Source organism: Podarcis melisellensis (assembly GCF_964234715.1).
Source record: "Podarcis melisellensis genome assembly, chromosome: 5".
Classification (NCBI taxonomy): Eukaryota; Metazoa; Chordata; class Lepidosauria; order Squamata; family Lacertidae; genus Podarcis; species Podarcis melisellensis.
Window position 1 is genome coordinate 60,456,912 of NC_138537.1, and position 27,169 is coordinate 60,484,080.

Here is a 27,169-nt window from a genome sequence, read left to right on the forward strand (position 1 = left end):
CGTCTCCTGTCACTGTTCAGTGCCATCTTCACATGCATGCTACAAGGCTCCATTCTTCTTGAAAAAGTTCCCAGTTCAATTATCAGCTAAAACGATCTCAGGCAGGAGGACTGGTAAATACCTTTGCTGGAGGTTTTAGACTCCAGATAGGAATTGCCAGACTGAGGACCTGACACAGTCGGTGCTCCTAGCTCCTCACTCTTCCCCAACATCACATTTCACCTTTTAGAAACACAATGAGAGGTTTTGTGTGTGTTTTTCCCCCTAAACCCCTAAGTATGGCATGGAGGGTCTGTTTGGGAGTACTGCTGGTCTGAATGACATGATCATTTTAAATTTGCTGTGATCCAACATCTACCTAGATCACACCTATGGAATGTAAAGTAGGTTATCTATAGCTTAATACATACAAATCAAATGCGGTTCTTTCTCTCTGAATATATCTCCAAGTGCAACTTTTCAGCACCTCTGTAGCACATACATGTTGCTTTCAACATCTGTAGAGAGAGAGAGAGAGCTTGATAGAATTTTATTTCATTTCTTTTGGTAGAGATAAAGAAGTGCTTCAGAAATGGAGGAGACGGAGCAGGATGATGAAAGAGAAGAATAGCGTATCGTACTCATTTGATAAAGAAGACACTGAGGTATGATGTAACAGCAGCTACACTGTAGAAACCTGCAGTTGATTCTCATCTCTGACACTGGTATGCTAACTAACCTTGATCTAGCTGCTCCATTTTTCTGTGCAGTTGTCACCCCATCCTTGACAGCTTACTGTTTGTTACTCCATCAGTCGTCTTGAAATCCCATCCTAAGGGGCTGCTTTATCTGCTAGGGAACGCACAGATGTTTTACAGTTGAAACATCCTCTTACTTTAGGCAAGTGTAGAATAGAACCATCCAGTCCTGCCCTACTCACCACCAAATTCTTTTCGTCCCCTGCCACATGCTAAAAAGTTTTTTGCTACCCAAACTCAGAGATACTGTGCAGGATTACATGAGGTTGATTCTGGTCCCACCAGAGGGCAACTATCTAGGTCAGAGGCAAAGTGCCAAGGATTGTTGGTAGACCAATTCAAACTCTGGCTGGTTCCTGGTATTAGCACCAGGGTGCCATTTCTGTCCTTAAACTACACCTGCGCCTGTTCTATCTAATCTGATAAGCAGTGATACCATCAGGAGAGAACTTTATCAGCAGAATGAGGAGGAGGAGGACTTCCAAACACAATTGGGCTGCTTCTTGCATTGCACCATACATTTCAAGCACATAGATTCCCCCTCATGGAATCCTGGGAACCATAGCATGTTAAAGGGTGCTGGGAATTGTAGCTCTGTGAGGGGTAAATGCACAATCAGTGGGTTCCAGTGAAATGGCAAACATGTGGATCCCATTATTTATATGCAGGCATGCTATTTAGAAAACCATGCTTTGTCTACTGAAGACGTAGAACATCTGGTGTGAGTAGGGTACAGGGTACATTATCAGATCCTTGACTCTGCAGCATTTCCTACATAGACCAATCACTTTGCTGGCATTCAGAGAGCAGAGCAAGACCATCTTTGCAATAATAGGATTCCAGGGATATGGATTGTCACTTGATTATCTGGTCCAGCCTTTGGTACCAAGGCAGGGTCCTACACAGATCAGCCCCCTACATATTGAACCCCCACCGTCAAACTTCTCCCCAGTAGAGAGTTTGTCTAGAACGATTGCTGCTCAGCCTTTCGGAGGAAGCAGGTGCAAATTTAAGTAAACACTTAGGCAATGGCATCGGGGGGAGGGGGGCATGTGCGTTGTAGGTGTCGAAACATTCGGCACATAGCTTTTCAAAAACTGCGGCTGCCCAAGCTGTTTGTAGGCGTTGAAGCAGAAGAGCTTTCGTTTAAAATAGGATTGTTAAAATTGATGGATGCCTCCTGAGGTTTTTGCCTCTGCCAAGTCAAAGCCAATGTAGGCTGGATATGACAATTAATCCAGGAGAGAAAAACCTGTCATCCTGATCCCAAGAGAGAGCTGCATTGTTTTTAAAGAAACCCCTTTAGAGCAGCTCATTGACTACTGCTCTTTTACATCGTTTGTGGGGTTTTTAAAAAAGAAAATCCTACAAAAGGGCGCTGAGAGGTCCAAAGGGAAAAGATCTATGAGTATACCCAGGAAGGATGGCTTGAGAGAAGTGGCAAAGATGCTGGGGAGGAGAGCCATGTTACACCAGAGGACATAGGGGATCCAGAGTGTATTAGAACGCTGTATGTGGCAATAGCCTGTTGTCTTTGTCCATTGAGTTTTCTTGGCAGGGATACTGGAGTGGCTTGCCAGTTCCTGCTCCAGGTGAATCACGTTTGGTCAAAACTCTCCACTATGACCTGTTCATCTTGGGTGCCTAGTTCATAGTTCATAGCTTCTCTGAGTTATTCAAGCCCCTTTGCCACGGCAAGGCAGTGATCCATGAAGGGGAATTATGGTGCTGGAGGAGACTCTTGAGAGTCCCATGGACTGTAAGAAGATCAAACCTATCCATTCTTAAGGAAATCAGCCCTGAGTGCTCACTGGAAGGACAGATCGTGAAGCTGAGGCTCCAAGACTTTGGCCACCTCATGAGAAGAGAAGACTCCCTGGAAAAGACCCTGATGTTGGGAAAGATTGAGGGCACAAGAAGAAGGGGACGACAGAGGACGAAATGGTTGGGCAGTGTTCTCGAAGCTACAAAGATGAGTGGAAGACAGGAGTGCCTGGCGTGCTCTGGTCCATGGGGTCACGAAGAGTCGGACACGACTAAACGACTAAACAACATGTGGCAATAGCACATCCTCCCTGTGCTGTCTCTGGTCCCTCACCATCTTGCTTTTGTAACAGCAACAGCTCCTGCTGTTATTATTCAGTGTTCCTGGCCTTCCTTACCAGTAGTGTGGTATGGACTCCATTGTCCTCTCTGGTTGTGTGAGGGAAGACGTCCCTGGCTAAAGGTTAAGAAATCAACCCACAGAAGCAGCTCTTCTGCTGTTCACAAGTCAGAATCTTTAGGTCCCTGGCTGTCAGTGATCAGAGTCCATGTTCCAGGCTCTCCCTTTTCCTTGATCTTTCAGAGAGTCACAATCCTGCATCTGCATCTGCAGCAGGACTGCAAACATCCCTTGCCTGAAACTCTGGAGAGCCAATGCCAGTCATTGTAGGATATATAGATGTAGATATATAGAAGTTTTATTAAGGCTTTTCACAATACAATAAAAAGCAAACTATTCTAAATGGAAAACAATAATAAAAAAAGAGAAGGGAAAGAAGGGGAAAGAGCTAGAAGAATACAAAGTGAAAGGAAATTATAAAAGAATAGAGAAAGATAAAAAAGAGGTGGGCAAAAGCAAGGGAATGAGAATAATAACAGAGTAAGGCAAAAGAGAAGAGAAGAATAAAAGTGGCTTCCAACTACCTGTCAGTCGTAACTGCAAGCATCCTCACAATAATCCATTGTTCAGTCCTGAATGGTGTCCCGTTCTTCCTTCCTCTGCTAGTTGATTTTTTTCCAATGTTCAATTCAGGCATCTCACGTTCATTTCTTATCCTTTTCATCCAGAGGTCCAAGAGAGGTTTTCCAATTATTATCAAATATAAAAATCAGCCTTGAACTTCCTTCAGTCCAGCCTCACAACTTCCTCACGAATTTCTTTGCTGTGTTTATAAAATAAGACAATATCCATTATTAGTTATGAGTTATGTAGACATTTGCTCACACCCCATGCTTCCAATTCCATTTCCTGTTACCATGGCCTTCCATCCTTATCCCTTAGAAAGCTTAACCTTCCACCTTCTGTATTTCCATTCTTTTTCCAAAAGCAGCTCGCAGCACCAGAGCAAGCAATACAGCAACAAAAATGAGTATCAGTGCTGTACAGTGTTTCCATAAATGGTCTTACTACCAATTCATTTCGAAACATCACAGTCCAAATAAGCAATTCACGTTGAGAATATTAACATGGTAACATTTTAATTTCATTCAAAAAAATAAGCAATGCCAATCAATAAACTATATTGCAACTGATATTGTTTATGTTATTTTAGAATATGTAAGTCAAAAGACCCCTGCATTGCAGGGGGTTGGAGTAGATGACTCTTGTGGTCCCTTCCAACTCTACAATTCTATTATTCTAAATGCAGGAAATGGTAACCAAGTTTCTTAAAACCTATAGCACGTGGTCTCTTTCACTCACCATACTCTCTCCATCATATTCTGGTGCATCTCTTAAAGGCTTCAACAGCAACAGAGACAGGGCGAGGGCAGGTTAACCTGATCTTTCCACACTGACTAAAAAGCTTGTGATACAAGCATCCCTCCCATTCAAACCTGCTATTCTTTATTTGAAGAACCTTCTTTTGCATCAGATTAATATCTACTGACTCATACCCTCATAAATCCTTTCTCTTTTATTCTGATCACCTGTGCCTGAATGAAAGCTCCGGGTAGCTCAAATGCTTATTCGGCCAGCATTTGGAATCTTTGTTCTTACTTGGCACCTTTGTTTAGTGTATGCACACATGTACACACACACACACACACACAAATGCATTGTGGCATAGATGAATACATATCTGAAACACAAGAGGGCACTCAAGTGCCACATATCCAGCCTGCAGGCTGACAATGCAAATCACCATGCAAGTAGCAGAGGAACAAATAGGATCGTATTTCCTTTATTCCACTTCTGTCATCTTGTCCACTAGGTAGTCTTTCAAGGGATTGCACAGTGAGAGAGTTAGAGTTTCTGACCTAGCATGGGAGAAAGTGCTGCTCAGCATATCACCATTACTTCTAGTGGGTGGAGAAAGTGGCAGGGTGGTTAACGTGCTGCTTCCTTTATTAGTAGCGTTCAGGTTTCATTTATATGAATTGCTATAAAGAGCAGGAGGAATCACCCAAAACAGTCGTGCAGTAATAGTTACATGCAGCAATACTTACTCTACAACTGAGTTTTTTCAATGCTTTTTGACTGTGCAAAGCATTTTGTGTATTATCTTAGTGATCCTGACAGTATCCCTGCAAGATAGGTCAATGTTATTATCCCCGTTTAGCAGAGGAGCAGGAAGGACTAAGGCTGGGAGACAGAAGTCCCCCTCACACATTAATTATGTGAATAATCATAGATTTGCAGAGCTGGAGAGGACCAACCTCCCGCAATGCAGGAATCTTTTGCCCAACATGGGGTTTGAACCCGAGACCCTGAGATTAAGAATCTCATGCTCTACCCACTGAGCTAAATATGAAGAGGCTCTACACAATCAAAGGGACAGCACAAAGAGGGCGTGGGCAGAGGGGGACCTGCCTCCCCCCTGCTTTGTTCATGCTCAGTGCTGTGTCTCTCCCTTGCATACTCCAAGCCCTGCACCCCTTCCCCACTAGAGGCGTGGCTTTCCTTCTCCGCGGAGGAAGTCCTGCTTCTCATGATCTTTGGAGGCTCCCTATAACCCAACTGCCCTTCCACCTCTTGCCTCTGAGCTCATGGCAGTTCCCTGACAGTTTCCATGGGAGCTGGAATTCTGAGGCTTGATACATAGAGATGGGGGGTAAGAAGTCATGTGACCTCAGAAGCTAGGCTTGTGGTGTGACTCCACTTATTTATCTGAGTATGGAGGGACGTGGGTTGCACTGTGGTCTAAACCACTGAGCCTCTTGGGCTTGCTGACTGGAAAGTTGGCAGTTCGAATCCCCACAACGGGGTGAGCTCCCGTTGCTCTGTCCCAGCTCCTGCCAACCTAACAGTTCGAAAGCATGCCAATGCAAGTAGATAAATAGATACCACTCCGGCAGGAAGGTAAACGGCATTTCCATGCGCTCTGGCACTCGTTGTGGTCCTCCATGCGCCAGTAGCGGTTTAGTCATGCTGGCCACATGACCTGGAAAACTGTCTGTGGACAAACGCCGGCTCCCGTGGCCTGAAAGCGAGATGAGTGCTGCAACCTCAGAGTCGCCTTTGACTGGACTTAACTGTCCAGGGGTCCTTTACCTTTACCTATCTGAGTTGTCAGGAGACTAAGAACGTGCCAGTGGTCACCAAGCGATTCTTACAGCTAATGTGGGATTTGATTTCCAGCTTACTTCCCAGGCTTGCAGTGAAACGGGCCAACATGGGAAACCCAGAGGGTTTAGCTAATTGCATAATCTAGTTTGCACAATAGAGTTTCTACAGCAGCTTGGCAGCTTCTTTCATAAGTGGACCCAAGTTTCGCCCAGCAGAGGGCTGTGTAACATTGCTAATGCTGTGTACTTACTGAATAAGCTTGCAGCAATATGCTGATCAGGGAGCATTGGGTAACAAAGTTCATTTTGCTAAACTCTGCAGCTAAAACAAACAAACAAACAGAATGCTAAACTGTCTAGTGTCTACCAACAATTGCCCCAGTTTATCCTGGCACGTGGCTCAGACTCTTTGGTTTCAAAGAATATATCTGAGGGGAAAGTTGTTAATTGTGCAGCAGTTTCATACGAAATACTTTCATAATATAGGCAGAATAACTTCAAGCTGGTATTGCTTAGATTTAGAAAAATCTTGGAGCCCAGAATTACTGGGACTTCTTGTTGCTGTCATTGGAGACCACTGGCTGAAGTATGCATCATGGGTTGGGAATATAGGAGCAGAGTTTCTATTAGAGGCAGCATCTACACTATACATTTAAAGCACTATGATACCATTTTAACAGTCATGGCTCCCCCCCCCCCAAAGAATCCTGGGATTAAGAGTGCTGAGAGTTATTAGGAGATCTCTTACTCCCCTGAGAGCTACAATTCCCAGAGGAGTTTAACAATCACATTCTTTGAATGGAAAAGCTTTGTTTTCTAATCTCACGTAAGACAAATGCTTTAATGTGGAGTACAAAAATGGATGTGTTTATTCTCTAGGTTCTCGTTGTTTACTAACAGCTGAGTGCATTTTTAACAAAAAAAAATGGTTTAACATTTTCCACTTAACTCATTAAGACCTTGCCAAGATGCCAGTATTATAAAGCAAAAAAATACAGTCTTTTTTGTTTGTAAGACAGTATGTTTTTAAAGCTTTCACTTACTGAAATGTGCTTATTCCAGCTCTTTCACACAACACATTTCTCTGTAAATAAACAAACTTGGATTCTTTGAGAAGTCTTCAAGAACTGATAAGGTCTTGAGATAGCTTGGGTTTCATCAAAAGCTTTCACATTGAAGGTCACTGGTACATTCTTTTAGGCTGTTTCTCAAAAGGCATGTGATTTATTTTATGGCAAATGGGAAGGATCAAGGACTTCTTTTTGGAAATGGCTTTGTGAGTCAAGGTCAAATCTGAAAGTTCTGCTTCTATTACAGTGGTACCTCGGGTTACAGACACTTCAGGTTACAGGCTCCGCTAACCCAGAAATAGTACCTCGGGTTAAGAACTTTGCTTCAGGATGAGAACAGAAATCGTGCTCTGGCAGTGGGAGGCCCCATTAGCTAAAGTGGTGCTTCAGGTTAAGAACAGTTTCAGGTTAAGAACAGACCTCCGGAATGAATTAAGTACTTAACCTGAGGTACCACTGTATTGGAGGCCTGACAAAATGAGCAAATATAAGCAAAGTGCCTTTTGTTAGCCACGTGGGCCTATTCCAGACTTCTTTGCTTCCCCTAGAGACTGATCCCAAAAATCTGCATTACATATTGTAGCTACAGTAGGGCTGTGGCCATAAGGGACATCTTTACCAGTGGGACAGAGTGAGATAAATCTCCCCCATATAGGGAAACCTCCACTTTGGGCTGCTTACTATTTGACAAGCCTGTTTCAAGATGGCTTTCATCTTTGGCCACAGCTCTGGTGTTGGCTAATTTCAAAAGCCAAGATGTAGTCCACTGAGTAGACAACTGGGTTTTCTTCTGGAAGATTTAGGTTTGTCCTCTTCCTGTTGGCATCACTGTCCTTTAGCCTCTGGTGTTTCCTTGTCTATAAAATGGGAAATCCTCAGGGAGCTGTTGTGAAGGAAAGCACAATGAGGGCTGTAAAGCACTTGACAGATTAAAGTCCTAGGTGAGTGATGAGGAGTAGTAGAGAGGCATCTTTTCCTCTAATATTGGGGATGTCTGCATGTGCAACATTTTTCTTGTCACAAGGAGAGCAACCTGCTCTCTAACTGATCGTAGGTAGATATTTTTCCATATATAAGACTAGGGTGTTTTCCTAAAAAAAAAAGTCAAAAATTAAGGGGAGTCTTATTCATGGATTGTGCCAAGGGTGGACTGGCGACAATCTTGAGTCCCCCAAAATAGGGGGCATCTTATACATGGGGGCGTCTTACAGATGGAAAAATACGGTAATTCTGACAGTGGTTTCTTTCTTCCTTTAGTAATTTGGTTGATGTGTACAGAGAGCTGTTTTCCTCTTCCTTTTTTGCTATTTTTGGGAGCGAAGGATCCCTTTGGGGGTTTAGGTTTTTGGTTCAGTGGCTTCCTTAAATACTTGCAGCAGCCTGCTGTGTAAGAGAAGAGGCAGTCAGTTTCCCGTGGCTCCTCGCATTGCTTTGGGGTGGTGTTCAGCTCCACGGTGTTCCAGTCACTGTTAAGATCAGAAGAGACAGAGATTGCACAGTTCAGGTATGCCCCCTGGACGTATGGGAAGAAATAAAGATTCACTCAGAGATGAAAGCCTGCCCTTGGACAGAATAACTGACTAGGCAAGTTCAATTGCAATAGGGTATGTGACTCACTGCGATGCGGGTGGTGCTGTGGGTTAAACCACAGAGTCTAGGACTTGCCGATCAGAAGGTCGGCGGTTCGAATCCCCGCAACGGGGTGAGCTCCAGTTGCTCGGTCCCTGCTCCTGCCAACCTAGCAGTTCGAACGCACGTCAAAGTGCAAGTAGATCAATAGGTACCACTCCGGCGGGAAGGAAAACGGTGTTTCCGTGCGCTGCTCTGGTTCGCCAGAAGCGGCTTAGTCATGCTGGCCACATGACCCGGAAGCTGAACGCCGGCTCCCTTGGCCAATAAAGTGAGATGAGCGCCATAACTCCAGAGTTGGCCACGACTGGACTTTACCTTTTATGTGACTCACTGCACGTAGAGGTACACCACATGATAGGATAGGACTTCGTAAGCCTTGAGCATCCTAAGATGTGTATGATGAAGTCCCCTCATTCATGAGAGCTGGTGGAAATTCACCTCCCGTGGCTCTTCACCTGCCACCCACCATCAAAGAGGAGTGTTCTCTCTGAGGCCCTGCTTCCCCTGTCTCAGTTAATGGCAATTAAAGTGTGGAACGCAGAGTGTTCTTCACCAAAGCCTCTTGATTGTGACACCAACCCTAGGGCAAATTCCAGTGGGAAACACCATCTTTTTGCAGCTGTGTATCCTGGATGTCAGCCAAGTCACCTTTGTATTGCCTCCCACATAAGCCCGCCATGTCCTACAGTTGCCGAAGAAACTGTGCAGTACCAACAATTTGGAAGCTGGGGTCAAGGCTGGCTGCCACAGGGCCCAGTGTTGAGATCGCAAGCTGTTCACAAATGTCCACTCGTTACCACTGGCCCTTTGGTTCAAAAACAGGCTTCTCTAAAAGGAGTGAGGTGTGGCTGGAGGTGCAAATGTTCTGACTTGGACTGGAGGGAAATGCAAAGGGGAAATGGCACCTTTGACCACCAGTGACATATCCAGCAACTTTGAAACTGACATGCCCTTTCTGAGCATGCAAATCCACAACTTTCCCACCTACCCAAGAACACGTTGTATCAGTCCAGTTGCAATAAAAGACTAAGTAGTTTTTAGTCATTTCCATTATTAAGAAACTGTGGTTTCAGAAATGTTTTAATACAGAGTTGATTTCCAGGGACAATAAATCATGCTGTGGGTTTGGCTCAATGGTAGGAGCATGCTCATTACATATACTATATTATTTACTATAGTGCTATATTGTTTTAATTAAGGTGAGAAATAAATCTTCATATGAAGCAGGCAGTGGTAGTGGGGGGAGGGTGTTTAAGAACCATACTTGTTCTTCCTCCAAGGAGATAAGCCTCCTTTTATCCTCATAACAACCCTGTGAGGTAGGTTTGGTAGACAGAGGGAGGCCCAAAGCCATCCACTGAGCTTCATGTCTGAGGGGGTATTTGAACCCAGGCCTCCCAGAGGTAAATCGTGCATTGTACCACACAGGCTGGAATGGGGATAGGTATCAGCGATTCACTCCTTCTTTACCTGAAGTGCTGGCTAATTTTGCTCACTGGGTGAGAAGTGGCAAGATTAACCTCCAACAGGACTTCATCTACCAGTTACCGGACACGACAGTTGCTGTCTATCTGCTACCTATAAGGTCTGGGTCCCAGCTTTAGGTGCTGTGTGGACAAAGTGGAGGTTTTTTCCTTCTTCTCCCTCTTGCATAATACTAGAACCGGGGGAATCCAACGAAGCAGAATGTCGGAGGATTCAGGGCAGACAAATAAAGTGCTTCACACAGCACATAGCTGAACTCTGGAATTTGCTCCATAGTTTAAAGCCAACTTAGATGGCTTTAAAAGAGGATTAGACCATGGGTAAGCAAACTAAGGGGCCTGGATCTGGCCCAATCGCCTTCTAAATCCAGCCCATGGACAATCCAGGAATCAGTGTGTTTTTACATGAGTAGAATGTGTGCTTTTATTTAAAATGCATCTCTGGGTTATTTGTGGGGCCTGCCTGGTGTTTTTACATGAGTAGAATGTGTGCTTTTATTTAAAATGCATCTCTGGGTTATTTGTGGGGCATAGGAATTTGTTCATTTCCCCCAAAAAATATAGTCTGGCCCCCTACAAGGTCTGAGGGACAGTGGACTGGCCCCCTGCTGAAAGAGTTTGCTGACCCCCGGATTAGACAGATGTGTGTGGGGATAAATCTGTCAGTGGCTACTAGCGACAGTAGCTATGCTCCACCTCCACCGCTGGAGGCAGTAGGCCTCTGAATACCAGTCGCTCGGATCTGCAAATGCAGAACGTTGTTCTAGCATTCAGGTCCTGCTGTGGGCATCTGGTTGGCTACCGTGAGAACAGAGTGCTGCACTAGATGGGCATCTGGCTTGATCCTGCAGGGCTCTTGTTATGTTCTTATGGAAGGCTGCAGCAGAAGATCAGAGGCAGAAGTAATAGCCACAGGCAGTCAAACAAAAGGTTGTGATGAGGGAATAGATTCAGTAGTACTTGAAGTTGCCGGATTCAGTACGGACCTGGGCCCTTGCTCTTTCTCTTGTGGTGAACAAGGAATTCAGGAGGTGAAACTTTTCTTTTTTTAAAAAAAATCCTAATCATGTAACTTCAATAGTAATGGGATAGGCTGCATCTGGTGAAATTCTCCCTGCTCTGACATAGTTTAAAGCCCAGGAGCCCAGGCACGTCCAATGTTGAATCTTTTGGCAGCTCTAGCTACTGCCTCTCCTCCCGCCCCCTGACATTTTAATGCCATAATACGTTGCCTTTCCTCTAGGTTTCTCGAAACGCACCTTACGCAACAGACAACATGAAGAATCATGACAAGCCGGAAGACTGGAAAGAAACAAGCAAGCAAGATGAACAAATGGAGATGACCCTAAACTTAATGAAAACGACGGACGAGCTAAGGTGAGAACAAAGATGTTCTCTGCATGTTGCTAAACCGTAGTTCCCATCAAATCCAGCCGTTGGCCATGCTTGTTGTGGCTTGTGGGAGTTGTATTTCTGCAACATCTAGAGGGCCCAAGCTTCCCTGCATCTGGTGTCTGGGGTCTGGACAACTGGGAATGCATCTGAAGCATCACTCTCCTCTTACACCTCCTTCCTCTCTTTCTGCTCCTGTGTTAGGTCCAAAGTTACTGCAAGATGGAATGCAGATGAGTAATGTTTTAGTTACAGATGCGATCTTCAAAAGAAAGTGTATTTCCCCACCAGCACACACCCTCCCTAGGCCAATGTTGTAGCCCCAGGCCTGTTTTAAACCATTAGGTACTCATTCAACCCCCACGGTGCATTTATTTTTTGTACTAATGGATGCACTGCAAATATTTTCTCATTAGGGGACCGGGATAGCAGTTCTGTCACATTCCAGCCCCACCTGCTTTCAGACTTCTCAGCAACAATTATCAGCCAGCTCTATTTTTACCTTTTTTTAAAAAAAAAAAAAGGTCCCGAGGCCTTCTTACTCTTCTTTTGTTTTCAGTTTTGATTCCTCGTTCACATCTTTATTTCATAATGCACTAAAACATCATCCAGATAGGGAACCCAAATATCATACTAAATTAGAAACACCTGTCATATTCTGAAAGAAAGAAATGTGTTGATCCTGTGTAAGATATTCTGAAATGTCTGAAAGTTCTGAAAGATCTAAAGTTGTTAAGCCTGAAGAGGGTGGGTGGGCAGGGAGGTGATATTCATTACATTGCCAACATTTTATGGCTTCCTTAATAGGGCAGCACAACTGATTGCAATGTTTTGTTTTTATGAGGACAAAGGAAAAGCTGTGGATTCAGTCAAAGGCTCAGCATTTTCAAGTTAGCAAGGGGGGGCGGGTGGAGAGAGGAACCTAAAAACCGTAATGCCAGTTACTTTTAAGCCTGCATTATGTAGAAATCTTACAGACTCTAGCCCTCACATTTTGCGGCCACTTTCCTCCATCCTTTACAGAAAAGCCCACAACTTTATACTCTGCGTTTGTGGGTGGGTGGAGGTGGAGTCCACAAAAGTTTATGCCACAGATACCATGATACTTGTTTTTGCTGTAACATACTAAGATCAGTCACCGCAGATATTTTCCTGGTGTTCTGAGGCTTCTCACAGTAGAAAAACTTTTTAATATTGCTTTTAGAGCTTGAAGATAGCAGGCAGACACTTTTTCTTTAATCAGCTTAAGCTATTCTCCTTCAACAGCAGCTGATAACAAAGCAATTGATACCAGCAATGAGAAGACCGCTCCCCTTCCCAGGAGGGCGGAATTGCAGGTGGGCCACGAGCATTCCAGGTCGACTGGGGGCGTGGCTTACCCTATTTAAACCTCTGCACGCTCAGGGTTCAGTCTCCTTTTCTCCTCCTGCTTCGGAAGTATGTGACAATATTTCTGTGGCTTGCTCTCTAAAACAATGGCACCATCTCTCTCTCTCTCTCTCTCTCTCTCTCTCTCTCTCTCTCTCTCACACACACACACACACACACACACACACACACACACACACCGGTTGCTCCACTGTGTACAGATTGAAATAATCTCTGGGTTTTCAGACAGTTTAATAATAATAAAAATAATAAAATTTTATTTATACCCCACCCTTCCCTGTTCAGGAAACTGGGTTCAGGGCAGCAAACAACAAATTTAAAACACTTAATTGATGCTACAAATAAAACAGCATAAAATATGGTATAAAGCGTAAATAACAATAAAATCAAGAATCAAAAATCAAAAATCAATTAAGGGGGGAAATCCATCCAATAAACATTAGATAATCACCAGGGCTAGCTGGCTAAATTAGTCCCACTTGGGCCAGCGAGGAGACCAAGGGAGAACCAGCTGTGGGATCTCAGAGCGGGCAATCTTCACAAAAAGGGGAGGGGGAGGGAAGGAAGGGGAACAAAAGATCAGGCCAGGTTCAAATTGAAAGCCAGTTTAGGGTTTTTGATGTTTTGTTATTTGTAGAAAAATGCTATTACAGTAATGGGCTGATGAAATGTTTTAAGTAGATACATAAATGGAGGTGAGGACATATTGAAAAATTCATAGGACTGCAGAGTTGGAGGGAACCGCGAGGGTCCTCTAGTCTAGCCCAACCCCTTGCAATGCAGGAATCTCAACTAAAGCATCCATGACAAAGGGCCATCCAACCTCTGCTTAAAAACCTCCAAGGGAGGAGGAGAGTCCACAACCTCCCGAGAGAGACCGCTCCACTTCAAACAGCTCTTACTGTCAGAAAGTTATTCCTGATGTACTCTTCTCTGTTTGTTTCAGAGCAGCCAAACGCAAGGAAGTGGAGAATCGCATCAGACAGCACACACAAATGATGAAAGAAAGAAGGAAAAGGTTAACAGGGATCCCTCAAGAAGATATGGAGAGAGCAAAACAAGACTATGAGATTGTAGGTTGCATTATTACATTTTGTTGCTCCATTTGTTTTTGTTTTTTTCTGCAGTGGCTAGCCTCATTTTATATACTTTATTGAAAAATAAAAAGGACAAAATTACAAGTCCACAGAGTAAGATAAAACAAAAAAAAGTAGAAACAAGAAATAGTACCCAAGCAGAAACAAAACCATAGCTCTCCTATTGTTACCAGATCTGCTCATGAATACTTAAGACTATCTGACTTTTAGAAAACATCTGAAGGCAGCCCTGTTTTTAATGTTTGATGTTTTATCACTTTATCATCATCATCATTAATATTCTGTTGGGAGCCACGCAGAGTGGCTGGGAAAACCCATCCAGATGGATGAGGTATAAATTATGATGATTATGATTAAGATTATGATTATATTTCTGCATTACAGGGAGTTAGACTAGATGACCCTCAGTGGTCCCTTCCAACTCTACCGTTTTATGATTCTAACTCATACAACTTATATACATATTCAATGAAGTATCACTGTAGGGATTTTTACTGGAGACAGTTGTGTGCCACAGAAGTTTTTGCAAAAGACATGATTAAAGGTAAAGGTAAAGGTACCCCTGCCCGTACGGGCCAGTCTTGACAGACTCTGGGGTTGTGCGCCCATCTCACTTAAGAGGCCAGGGGCCAGCGCTGTCCAGAGACACTTCCGGGTCACGTGGCCAGCGTGACATTGCTGCTCTGGCGAGCCAGAGCCGCACACGGAAACGCCGTTTACCTTCCCGCTGGTAAGCGGTCCCTATTTATCTACTTGCACCCGGAGGTGCTTTCGAACTGCTAGGTTGGCAGGCGCTGGGACCGAGCAGCAGGAGCGCACCCCGCCGCAGGGATTCGAACCGCCGACCTTTCGATCGGCAAGTCCTAGGCGCTGAGGCTTTAACCCACAGCGCCATCTGCGTCCCATAAAAGACCAATACCAATATTGTCAATATTGTCAAGGTAACATTACAATATTGCCAATACCAATATTGTCAATATTGTCAAGGTAACATTACAAATCAAAATTGCAAACCACATTCAATTTTTGCTCTGCAGTTCTAGTCATAAATAAAATACAGTTTCTGCAAAACATGCTTTCCCTAGTTCAGATACAATGCAAAACTATGGTTTGCTAGTCATCTGTCACCAACCCTCATTCATCTGACAGCAAATCAGATTTGGGCTTACATCTGAATTGACATATCATGATAGTACAGTTTTTTTGTTCCGGTAAGTTTATGCTCAAGTGCTGCCAAAAACTTAGGGCAGCTTACATTTTTTTATGTTGGTTAATAAAGCTGCAGTCATGTGCACATTTCTGTGGGAGTGAATCCAATTGAACTAAGTGGGACTTACTTCTAAGTAAACATCCATAAGTTTGATCTGCATAAGAAGCAAGAGGAGCTTTGCAAGACTCACTTAGATTGCCAGACCTCTTTGCAGCTCTCTGCCAAATGAGCTTAACTTTTCCATGCTTCTGGCAAAGTGAGCCCTGGCACAAGAAAGATAATTCCTGATAAATTTATTTGTCTTTATGGTGCCACCAGACACCCCGTGCTGTTTTGGCTACAAGAGACTGATACAGCTACCCCTCTCAAATTGATATTGGCAGCAAAGTTTTGAGTTGTGCAGAAGGTTTCTTTGAAGCTTTGTTTCCCAAAGGTCGCTGTGGATTCAGTTCTTTGCTTTGGGGACCAGTGTAGGAACCATTTAGCTTTGGAATCCAGTTTCACAAATACAGTGGACCCTCAGGTTATGTTAACTTTGGGTAACTTAACTTTCGGGTTGCGAACGCTGCAAACCCAGAAGTGTATACTTCCGGGTTTCGCCACATGCGCAGAAGCGCTCCGAGTGCTTCGAGCATGGGCAGAAGCACTCTATGCTTCTGTGCCCGTGTGCAGAAGCGGTGCTTCTAGATGTGGACTTTTGGGGGTATGTACGGACCCCCAGAATGATTAAGTTCATATCCAGAGGGTCCACTGTACAGCAATAGATAGCTCTAGCTGAGACACAAATGAATAGTTGGGCACTAGCCTTGTTAATGTGATAACAACTCTGGTGTTCATGCTTTTTATGTTTCCTGCCACAGGCTGAAAACCTAGAACAGCAGCTAGCAAATCTGAAAAGAGACCTGAACCAGGAATATCGTTTCACTGCCTTTACAGGAGAAGCGCAACCACCAGAGAATCCACTGCCTATCAACAAGCCTCCAAATATCTTTTCTAACACGACATTTTAAATTATATTAAAGAGAATTTGTCATGCAGCAGCCACCTACACCAGTTTGCTTTGCAGTTGATCTGCTTTTAACCAGGCTTTCAAATTTGTCCTTTTCTCCTTTGTTCTTGTTTGTTTTGCTTTGGAACGTAAAAATTGGAATCTTTCACACTCATCACCCTCCCCGTTTCAATATGGGCCTACAAGGTTTCGAAGTGCCTTCCGTTACTGCATGGTTTTAATGCCGATTATTGTTAATATTACCTTCCTGGAACCCTGCTTCCGAGATGAGCCTCGTAGATATTTGTCGTAATTCTCAATCTCTTTTAAGATCCAGTGGAGCAGAATTGCAGGATATCCTACAATTCTAATGTAGTGGGCCTCTCTAATTAAAGAAAAAGTTCACACCTTCTAAATGAAGAGTTTAAAAAAACCCAGTGATTGATAATATCCTTAATAAACATATTTCCAGCTGTAGAGAGTGGAAGGTTATCAGATTGGCATTCAACCTCCTGGAGGTTTTAAAGAGCAGCAAGTGACTTACCTGGCCGCTCTTCTGTGCCTCCTTAGGCAGATCAGTTTTGTAACTCATCATTAAAGCCATCATGTTTTATTTCAAGAGTTTTTTCACTACGGATCAACATGCAATTTTGGTTTCTATGTCCTTGGGAAGAGTCAGATCCTTTCCCCCTGAGTTTTGGTGTCAGCAATATTTTTTCAAGGTCTTTGTGGTTGTGGACGATTAGAAACTACAGGAGGAACTTGAGGAGCTAAGGCTCGAAAATAAATCATCTTGCTTACGCAAGTATTAACCCGATGCAATGTTTCACACTTAGACTGAGATGAAGATCAAATATCACTTTAGCAGGGAACCTTCGCCAGCCTTCCTAGATATACCCTATTTGAAATACCTTTTGAAATAAGGGCATTTTTCATGAAGATTCGAGGAACAAGACATCCTTTTTGTTGCACATTCATGACCCGATGTGCTCTTGATGCTATCAGGGCAGTCACACACAATCCTGCTTTTAATGCCATTGGCACCTGCAAAGGTGTGTGTGGTTTGTTGTTGTTTTTGCTTGTTTGCTTCTTTTTCAATCAATATATATCTTATAGCTTCTTGCTCAAATCCCATGACTTTTTATACCAAAATGTTCTAGTTTATTTTCCCCACCACTAGCAAACACACACTTTCCTTTCTCTGTAGCCCTCCTAGACACCAATAGTGTGGTAGCATTGGGGAGGCATCGCAGCACAACTAATAAAGAAGAATAAATCCACTGCTGTGTCAAGAACATGCAGCCCAATATACCTGTAGAGAGGCCCCAGTAGCAAAGACTTGGGTAGAAGGAAGGATCTGAGATTTAAACAGATCAGATAAATGCTTCATCTCAGGGTGTGGCTGTACCAGCTGTTATTCCCCCTCCGGATTCCACAAATAGCTGGTGTTCCATCCCTATTTCTAAATCCATCTGAAGCTGTAGTTTTATAGCCACGAAACGAACAGGAGGGATGGTGCTGGCCTTGTAGCTGGAGAGAAATTTTTAGCTTTTCAAAACAGTTGGGAGATATGCATTTTCATGCAGCAAAGGGGGAGCATTAGCTTGCTAGAAAATGAGGGATGGGGTGAACAGGGAATGGAAATGCCAAGTGATAAATCTTTGGAAGGAAGAACAGGAATCACAAAATGTTTACTGCAACAACAGAGCCTGGTGATAAAACTTGGGGGTGGGTGGGTAATGTCTTTTAGTTTTTCGGGTCCCTTGCCCTCTGGACATAGATTCTATCTGCTGACTCTTTGGGAATGATACAGTTAAAACAACCAGAGTTGTGCTGTCCCTCCTCCTAATGTCACGGAAAAAAGACCTCTTTAATTGTAGATGGCCATCCCACTTCTGACACCACGCAGGTGACACTGTGGGTTAAACCACAGAGCCTAGGACTTTCCGATCAGAAGGCTGGCGTTTCGAATCCCCACGACGGGGTGAGCTCCTGTTGCTCGGGCCCTGCTCCTGCCACCCTAGCAGTTCGAAAGCACGTCAAAGTGCAAGTAGATAAATAGGTACTGCTCTGGCGGGAAGGTAAACGGTGTTTCCGTGCGCTGCTCTGCTTTGCCAGAAGCGGCTTAGTCATGCTGGCCACATGACCCGGAAGCTGTACACCGGCTCCCTTGGCCAATAAAGCAAGATGAGTGCTGCAATCCCAGAGTCGGTCACGACTCGACGTAATGGTCAGGGGTCCCTTTACCTTTATGTCACTAGGAGAGCCACATTCCCAGTGCTAAAGAATGAGCAAGAGTTACCTCTGAGATGACAAGGGTCACTTTGGATCCACAACTCCAGCTAAATATATTGCTGTTGAGCAGGGAATCCCAGCTACAGAAACGTTTTGGTGGCGCAGCATAATTTGGCTTGTTAACCCAGCACTGACAGAATAGACCGATGTACCTGAACAGCAAAGGTGCTTGGAAAAGTAGGGATGGAGAACCTAGGGTTGAGTGGGGGGGGGGCAAATTTGTTGAGAAAAATCGCAAAGAAATTGGACTTTTTTGAGCTATTTCTATGGAAAATCAGATTTCCCTGGACATTTAGCCAATTTTCGCCCAGAGACCGCTTGCCGTTGCAGTATTCTGGACATTTTCTGGACATGTGGCAACCCTAGGCCAAGCCTCTCTCCCTGTCTCCTCCCCTCTCACCTGTCTCCAGCCCTGCTCCTCACCTTGTGCTATTGCCTAGCTGGAATGCATCTTTGAACTTTGTAACAGTGCCTCTCGGTTGCCTGTATTAAGAGATGTATGTGTAGAAACCTCATGGCATGACTGAAATGTACTAAGGTAGGAGTTGCCACTTTTGCTCTGGCCAACTCTCTCTTAGTCTCTGGCTCTGCTCGCCACTGGCATGTAGCCCCAGAATGCTGCTTCTGAGGCAATGCAGTCCTCAGGCTAAAAAGCTCCCATGCGTTCGTCCCCCCAGTGTAGAATTGTTCCTGATCTCCCATCTATTGGGATTGGGAAACTGCATAACATCATCTTGGCTTCCTGGATGGGTTTGTGTATTGCATGTCTAAGCCTGCCCAGTTCAGCATTTTGGATGTGGTTGGAGGTGAGCACCTAAAACAAGTCGGCAGAGAGGGGAGCTTTGATAATTACATCCAGAAGAAGGCATGTGGCTGGTTCTGGAAACTTCACAAGGCATATCCAAGTCTGAATTATTATTATTACTATTATTATGAATTTATTTAATTTCTATACCGCCCTATACCTGAAGGTTCCAGGGCGGTTCACATAAAATAGCAAATACATAAAATCAAAACAAAAACAAAAAACACAACCCAATAAAACAAAAAGAGCCAGCATTTTAAAAAGGGTATAGGATGTAGATCAAGTCAGCAAAGTCCTGGTTAAAAAGGAATGTTTTTGCCTGGCGCCTAAAGTTGTATAGTGAAGGTGCCATGGTAACTTCCCTGGGGAGAGCCACTGCAGAGAAGGCCCGTTCTTGTGTTGCCACCCTCCCGACCGCTCAAGGAGGCACACGAAGAAGGGCTTCAGGAGATGATCACAGAGTCCAGGTAGGTTCATATAGGAAGAGGAGGTCCTTGAGGTATTGCGGTCCTGAGACATTTAATGTGCTTTAAATCATACTGGAAGGTTGGGTCATGGGTCAGTTCTGGTTTTCTGCCTGCAGAACACATTAGCAGTAACTCATTGGTCAGCACAGAGCAGCCTTCTCCTCTCCAAACCTTCCTAGACTCCAGTGCAACATGGCCAATAGTCAGGGATGGTGAGAGTTGTAGTTCCAAACATTTGGAGGTCACCAACTTGCAGGGGGTTGGATTAGATGACCCATTGGATCCCTTCCAACTCTACAATTCTATGATGCAATGTTGGGGAAGGCTGACAGAGAGGGTCTCATCGTAGGGTTCCAGCTAGAACAATCGCCCAGGGCAAAGTGTCCCAGCTATGAATGCCCCTTCTCTTTTTTCTGTCCATCATAGGCCACCTACCATCAACTGCTGCATAGGCCATTGAGTCTTAACTCCTTGCTTCCTAAGCTACAATTCCTAGAATTGTTTAGGGAACTCTGGGAATTGTAGCTCTGTGAAGGGAACAGTGATCTCCTAGCAACCCTCAGCACCCTTAACAAACTACAGCCCCCAGGATTCTTTGGGGGAAGCCATGACCCTTAAGATGGTGTAATAGTGCTCTAATAGTGCAGATGTGGCTTAAGATACCTTCCACGTACTGAGGGCTACTTTTCACTAAGGTGTCAGAGCTACAGAACTTCAGGCAGCCAGCAGGGGTGACTTCATTGAGCGGTCCTCCGTACAAAAAGGCCTTGTGCACAGAAAACGGTTCTAACCCTGACCTGGTACGTTTCTGTGTAGATAAATGTTTTCTCCTAGGGAACATTTCTCAGATATTGTACAGCCCAGGAACAGGGTCATTGCCTCAGTAAAATATGAGGGCAGAGGGGTACAAGAGGCCTACAGCACTACTGACCTCGTCAAGGAACTGCAACATATGAATAACAAAGTTACAAAGAGGTCAACTGCTCAGCTCACAATTTATCAGGAGAGCACCAAAGTATCCACAAGTGCCTTTTCTTGCAACTGTACAAATCTGGTGGTGGTTTTAGAGAGCCATTGACTGTACTGTTTGTTGCGGCTCATTCATTGCAAATTAATTGATGTAGTTGATTCTAATTGCAATCATCGATTAACTGCAACGTGCTCAAACAGCTGTTGGTTTTAGTGAGCGGCCTAAGTTTAGATACATTTCCCAAACGTGCATGTGTATAAAACCACATCTTAAAAATAAAATGCAGGTACATTTGCTGGTGTCAGCTATGGGCAACCTAAATTTGCCACATGATTAACTCTGCATGTCTCAGTGTTTCCTTTGGTTTCTCTGTTCTGGGATCAATTTCTAATCATTTGCTTATTTTCCTTTGTCCTTAAAAAGAATTGATTTCTACAGCATTGGACTGAACAGTGATGTAATGCAGAAATGGTTAGACATTGCAGCTGCATTCCAACATTCCCTTGCCTTCGGGAGTGACAAAGGCAGTTTTCCGGAGGCTAAATATTAACCAACCCTCCTACTCAGCTACTAAAACCTTCAACTATACTTTGGCTTTTTTCCCCTGTGGGAGCATCCATTTTGAATTGAGTCAGTACCCGCCCATGTTTTATCATGATGTATCATATAAATACATTGCTTAGCTCATAGCTTGCCTTGAATATCTGTGTGCACATGATTAGAGAATATTGTGCTGGATCCAAAGGTCAGCCTGGCGGCGAGGGCAGACTTTTCTTTTCCCTGCACATCCAAAACATCTCCAGAGGGTCGGGGGATCTTCCTGAACAACAGGATGAGCCGTGACAAGGAAGTGACTGTTTGGGGACAGATTGCCAAAAATTGGCCAGAGACACTTTGCAGAAGTGGCACTCCCAACATTATACTTTTTTAAGAAGATGGTGAAAACATACCTCTTTTACCAATCTTTGGGAGGTGAAGAGGTGCAATCTGTCTGAGCTTAGTTTAGTATTGTACCTTTTGCTGTTTTGTGTTAATTTCATGTGTTATGTTAGTTTATGCAGTGTTTAACTTCGCATTGCCCTTCAAATTGGTTTTAGGAATATGCACTGATGTGTTTTAAGAAGTTGTATGCAGCCCTGTGACCACAGTTCCATGTGTTATGGAAATACCTAAATAAATACATTCATTTAAAGTGATTCCTCTGCCCCCCTCCCACTTCAATCCCCTTGACGGAGCCCAGGCTGGTTGGGGTATCCTTGATCTTCTGGAGATACTTCGTGGAAGATGGGGCGAGGGGAGGATGAGAAAGAACAGCCCTTTTGGAACCAACCCACTGGGCGTTTCCCAGAAAATAAAAACATCTCCAGGGTTGGGCTAACTAAGAGGCGGGAGGGATGCTGCCAGGTGACTATGCAAATCTAGAGGCTGTAATATAGACATGTTTTGATATATTTAAATATCTCTATCACTCATCAAGGTAGAATGGCAGCAAGCACACTGCTAACACCTTAATCCTAAAACATGAAATGAATGGGGAACCTGTACATCAAAGACCTCCTGTGCATCACAGAGCATGTGGGAGTCTGGATCAGTGAGCATTTAGACACCAGATGCACCTAATGTCTAAATGCTCACTGATACAGACTCCCATGTGCTCTGTGGTGCACAGGAGGTCTTTGATGTGTAGGTTCCCCATTCATTTCAATCTAGGGCATAGGTCTCTCTGTGTGTGGCTTACACTTCTGCTGCTTCTGCTGAAATGGGGTCAGGCAAGCCTCCTGCATTTGCATGATGTGCAAGAGCTAGGTATAACAGATTGAAGTTTTGCCAATGGAAAAAAACCTGTTTTCATATCATTGTAGGATGTTATTAACCATGGGTTTTAAATGCCACCTTTATTTGTTTGTAAAACAGTCAACAGGGGGCCACAGCAAGCTATATTAAACTTCAGTTTTGGAGAAGGAGTAAAAAAATAATTATTATTATAGTATAATTATTGCAAATAATTATAGTTTTGCATCATATAGATCAAGCTAGTGGGAGAGACTCAGCCCAGATTATGAAAAAATAAGTTTAGCCTTTAGAAAAAAAGCTCATTGTAGATTTCAGTTTTCCTTGGTAGGTGAAAAAAAGACTCCTCTGAAAGTATGAGCTTTCAGATCAGTTTAAAACCAGCTAAAAGCTGGTCTAGTTTATCAAAATATACAGCAGGCACATTGTTTTCATTAAAGTAACAACACTAGGCATGGAGATGGGCGTAGGAACTGTATTACTCATTACTCATTCTTGCCAGCATTCAGTAGATACATGAGACAGTCATACACAAATGTACACACATCCCTTGCAGGTAAGTGGACCCCTGTAAGCACAGCTCACAAGCAGTTTAGTATTTCTGTACATGAGTGTGTGACAGGGAAGCTCACTTGGAGGGAGTAACATCATGGGAGGGGTGTTTCCAGCTCTCTCACCTCTTGCCCTTGGAAGCCTGATAAGGACCTATGGCTGGAGAGGGACTGAGAGAAACACCATTGCGGGGTGGGGGGTTGTTTCTAGGAGTGTGGTGAAACTGTGAAGCTCCCTTGTTACTTTTACTATTGGATGCTGTGCATTGTCTAAGTAATCTTGTCATATTTATAGTATTGGAATGTGGGTTTTGGGGTATGCTATTATAGTGGTTATTGCTTTGCTATGTTAATGAAATAGTTGCTACAGTCAAACCTTGGCTGTCAAATGTAATCCCTTCCGGAAGCCCTTTTGGCTTCCAAAATATTCAACAACCGAGGCGCAGCTTCTGATTGGCTGCAAGAGCTTCCTGCACACAAGCGGAAGCCATGTTGGACGTTCAGCTTCTGAAAAACGTTCGAAAACCAGAGCATTTACTTCTGGGTTTTTAGCGTTTGGGAGCCGAAACGTTCCAGAACCAAGCCGTTCGGAAACTGTGGTTTGACTGTACATTATTATGAAATTGCTTTGGTAGTACTTGTTTGAAATGCACCCTGTTTCTTTGTTGTAAGCCGTTTCGTGCATAATTTCTTTGTGCGTGGGAAAGTGTCGTACAAGTGAAATGAATGAATCTTTTCTTTTCTTTTCTTTTGAGGTCTCTTGTGGCTTGGAATGTTGATGCACTTGTCCCTAGGGTGCTAGTTGCATTGCATTGGCCATCTTCTTGGGAATTCTAATGCCCCATACCTGCTCGGGAAGCTGCCTTATACCAGACCAGGCTATCTGTACACTTCAGTTTAGTGCTATCTATTCCAAGTGTGGGCAACATTTTTGTTTCTCTCAAAGGCTGCATTTCCTTGCGTGTAATCTGTTGGTGGGCGGGGGCACATGCTGGCCGTGGTCAGGGCTGAAGCCAGCCATGAGCAGGACTGCAGGCAAAAGTGAATGGGACCCCTGCCTCTTTCACAAACACAATCTCTCCCCTAGTAAGCTGCCAGGGGAGACCTAGATCATCCTGGCCAGAAGTCTGAACTGACCACACCTGAGGTCAGTAGGCTAGCTTTGAGGGGCACAGCACTATCTCTGTACTCGAGTCCCTGATCGCCACACCTGGTGCTTGAAATGGCTTTCCTCTGTCTGAGGGTTGGACTGGTCCTGCTAAGGACATGAACTAAGGAGCAGGCCCCATAGAGGCCTGCGGGGCTTCCTTCTATGTAAACATGCTTGGGAACATGCTGGAAGTCACTTTATACAGGGATGGGGAACATGTTGTTGAACTCCAGAAGTTGTTCAATTTCCATCAGCTCCTGCCAGCATGCCCAGGAATGGTTTGTTTTATTATTATTATTTATGAATTAAATTTATATACTGCCTTTCATCTGAGGATCACAGGGCAGTTCACATAAAAATACACGGTGGGATCACTGGAACTCAGTTCTGGCACCTCTTGAGTGAGTGCCATTGCCATTATAAGAGAACAAGGTGAGGTCTGACACCTCTTTTTCTAGAAAAATAGCCCTGGTGGTGAATTGTAGGTGGGCTCCCACGAGGCAAGACACAGCGATAACAGCAAGAACCTTTATTGAACAACATAACTGGGAAACAGGGGCAAAGCAACTGCTTATATACACTCCTGAAAGCCTGGGCCACTCCCACTCCCAAAGTGATTGGCTGTCTAAACTTCCAAGCTGCGAATCACAACTCAGAGTTCAAGGTCCAATGGCAGAGGCGCCAATTCTGAAATGTTCTATGATTGGACATCATGTATCAAATCAGAACACAGGAGCTCAGAATCCTTAGTCCAGACTCAAGCTCAGGCAAACACAGACCACTGAATGCATAATAGGTGGGATATCTAGTCCACTGACATCTGGTGTGGCCACAGGTTTCCCCATCCTAACCTCCTCAGTTGCCTGTGATATAAATCATCCATAAAATGAGAATCTGCAGCGGGAATCTTGTTCTTAAGTGTTCTCTGGGTTTAATCCAAGGAGGGAAGCCAAGCGTGAGAATAGATTTCAGAGGAACACAAGCTTATGCTACATTCGCAAAGTCCCCTTTGTGGTAGCTTAGGAACAGTGTTTAGACATTGTTGGAGCTAGTCCGTGTGAAATGTGCTGCCCTCCAAGCAAGTTGCCTTGTTTTCTGCTGCTAAGGAGCAATGTTGATGGCTGTGGCTGCACAGCAACCGCAGGGAAAGTTATTACCGTGTGCTGTGCAGCACCTGCCAAATATCTATGCAGCAACATGGACAGACTCGCAAGGAATGTGATTCCACTGCAGCAACAGAAGAGAAAGTGCGACGGAGCAGCCTGGTCAGAGTGAGCAATGGAGCTTCTCCTCAAAGGAAGGGTCTGGTGACTGCAGGGGGCACAATCCACCAAGAACTTTCTGTATCCAAACCCTGTTGCGTTTACATGAAATGCAGTCATTGAGCAAGAGCACAGCTGCGATCTTGCTCAATTCCCATTCAGATAAATCCACTGGGGAGGAGGGTGTGGAAGAAGATTCCGGAAGATCGGGTCTTTCAAATTTCCCAGGTATTGCCACTCCTTTGGTTGGTGTCCGTTAGCAAAGCCACATCTACAGATGGAATCCAGGGAGAGAAAAGACCTGATAACACCACACTGAGCAAGCTTTAAACAAAGCAGTGTATAACTGGAGGAGAAAGGAACGGAGAGATTATGTCTTTCCTACTTCAGGCCTTGTATATAGCAGGGAGACATTAAAGCAAACATACAGAGGAAAACTCCCTCAGAACGCCACAGCCAAGCTACCCCAGCACACATCATGCCACTCTGCCTGGTTGCTAAACAGCACCTCCACCCCTCTTGGTTAGTTGACTTTAACCCTAATAGAATTAACCCTTAATTTACACATGGAAAGATCTCTGCTGCTTCACTTACAACAGTGTCAAGGATCAGTTTGCTCTGTCACTTCAGACGCTGTGACTATGTCTGTTTGACATAAGACTATTAAGCCAAGAGGCATTTGGAGATGCAGCTGCCCCTCTCAAAAAGGGATAAAAATCAGTTGCAACCAGGAAGTGGAGCAGAGATGGAAACAGCATTTAAAAGAGCACCTTCCTACACAAATGGAATATGTATTTTGTGTACACACAACATGCCCTTGTGGGTGTTACCAGATTCAGCTGGAACAGGATATTAACCGCTGTTTCCTTCTTTACCCAGCTTCCTAGGCACAATGACATTCTGTTGGCTTTGAGACAGGGAACTGCATCTCAAAACACACAGGAGACCACAATGACCAAATAGCCACCAATGACCGTCACTCCTTGTGGTCCTTTGCCTTTATCCACTGTGTGACCAAGAGTTTTGGAAAATCCGTGCTTGTCCCTTTCCACTTTCCAAGTAAAGTAACTGCAATGTGACAGGGGTGTGGAAATGTGCCCCCCCCCAGCTTCTCTGCCTGGCCCTTGGGGACTCTCCCCAGGCCCTGCTTACCTACTCAGCATCCTCCTTACATTTGCCTTGCTGGGACATGAGCTGTGATCACACCTGCCAGGTTGGAGGATGGAGAGATGCATGCATGTAGAAACATCTGGCTTTTGTGTGCCCACTGTAGTCACATCTGTTGATCCACCCGCTTTTGTCTCTGGCTCCAGCCGCAAAAAAAAAAAAATCTGGTATCTGGCTCCCAGAAGCTTGGAATCCCTGGAATGAGAAAGCTTCGTCACTCCCACAAGGCTACATGATAGCATAGTGGCTACATGCATACTGGGCAATTAGGGGAAAGGCTAACACATTTTCCCTAAACAAGACAGCATTTCCACTTTGAGAAAGCATGTAAACTGTAGATTGCCTTGGTTTTGTGATATTTTCCTTTGCTGCGTGTGTGTCTCCTGGTACATGCAGTGGTTATTTTTAAAAAAATATAGCATGGAAGCAATCAAACCGTAT

General features: G+C 44.3%; 1 protein-coding gene across 6 annotated transcripts in view; it reads left to right on the plus strand.

The window, feature by feature from the left end:
- Positions 1 to 16,332, plus strand: part of LRRC27 (leucine rich repeat containing 27) — a 37,670-nt gene extending 21,338 nt beyond the window's left edge. For 5 of the 6 annotated variants that reach the window (XM_081912774.1, XM_081912775.1, XM_081912773.1 and 2 more), the window contains 4 exons: positions 551 to 644; positions 11,438 to 11,571; positions 13,922 to 14,048; positions 16,143 to 16,332. In XM_081912774.1, the coding sequence (XP_081768900.1) occupies positions 551 to 644; positions 11,438 to 11,571; positions 13,922 to 14,048; positions 16,143 to 16,292 (505 nt within the window). In that variant the 3' untranslated portion in view covers positions 16,293 to 16,332. The remainder of the gene's footprint in view (positions 1 to 550; positions 645 to 11,437; positions 11,572 to 13,921; positions 14,049 to 16,142) is intronic. The other variant, XM_081912777.1, reaches the window with a different exon arrangement.
- The last annotated feature ends 10,837 nt before the right edge of the window (positions 16,333 to 27,169 follow it).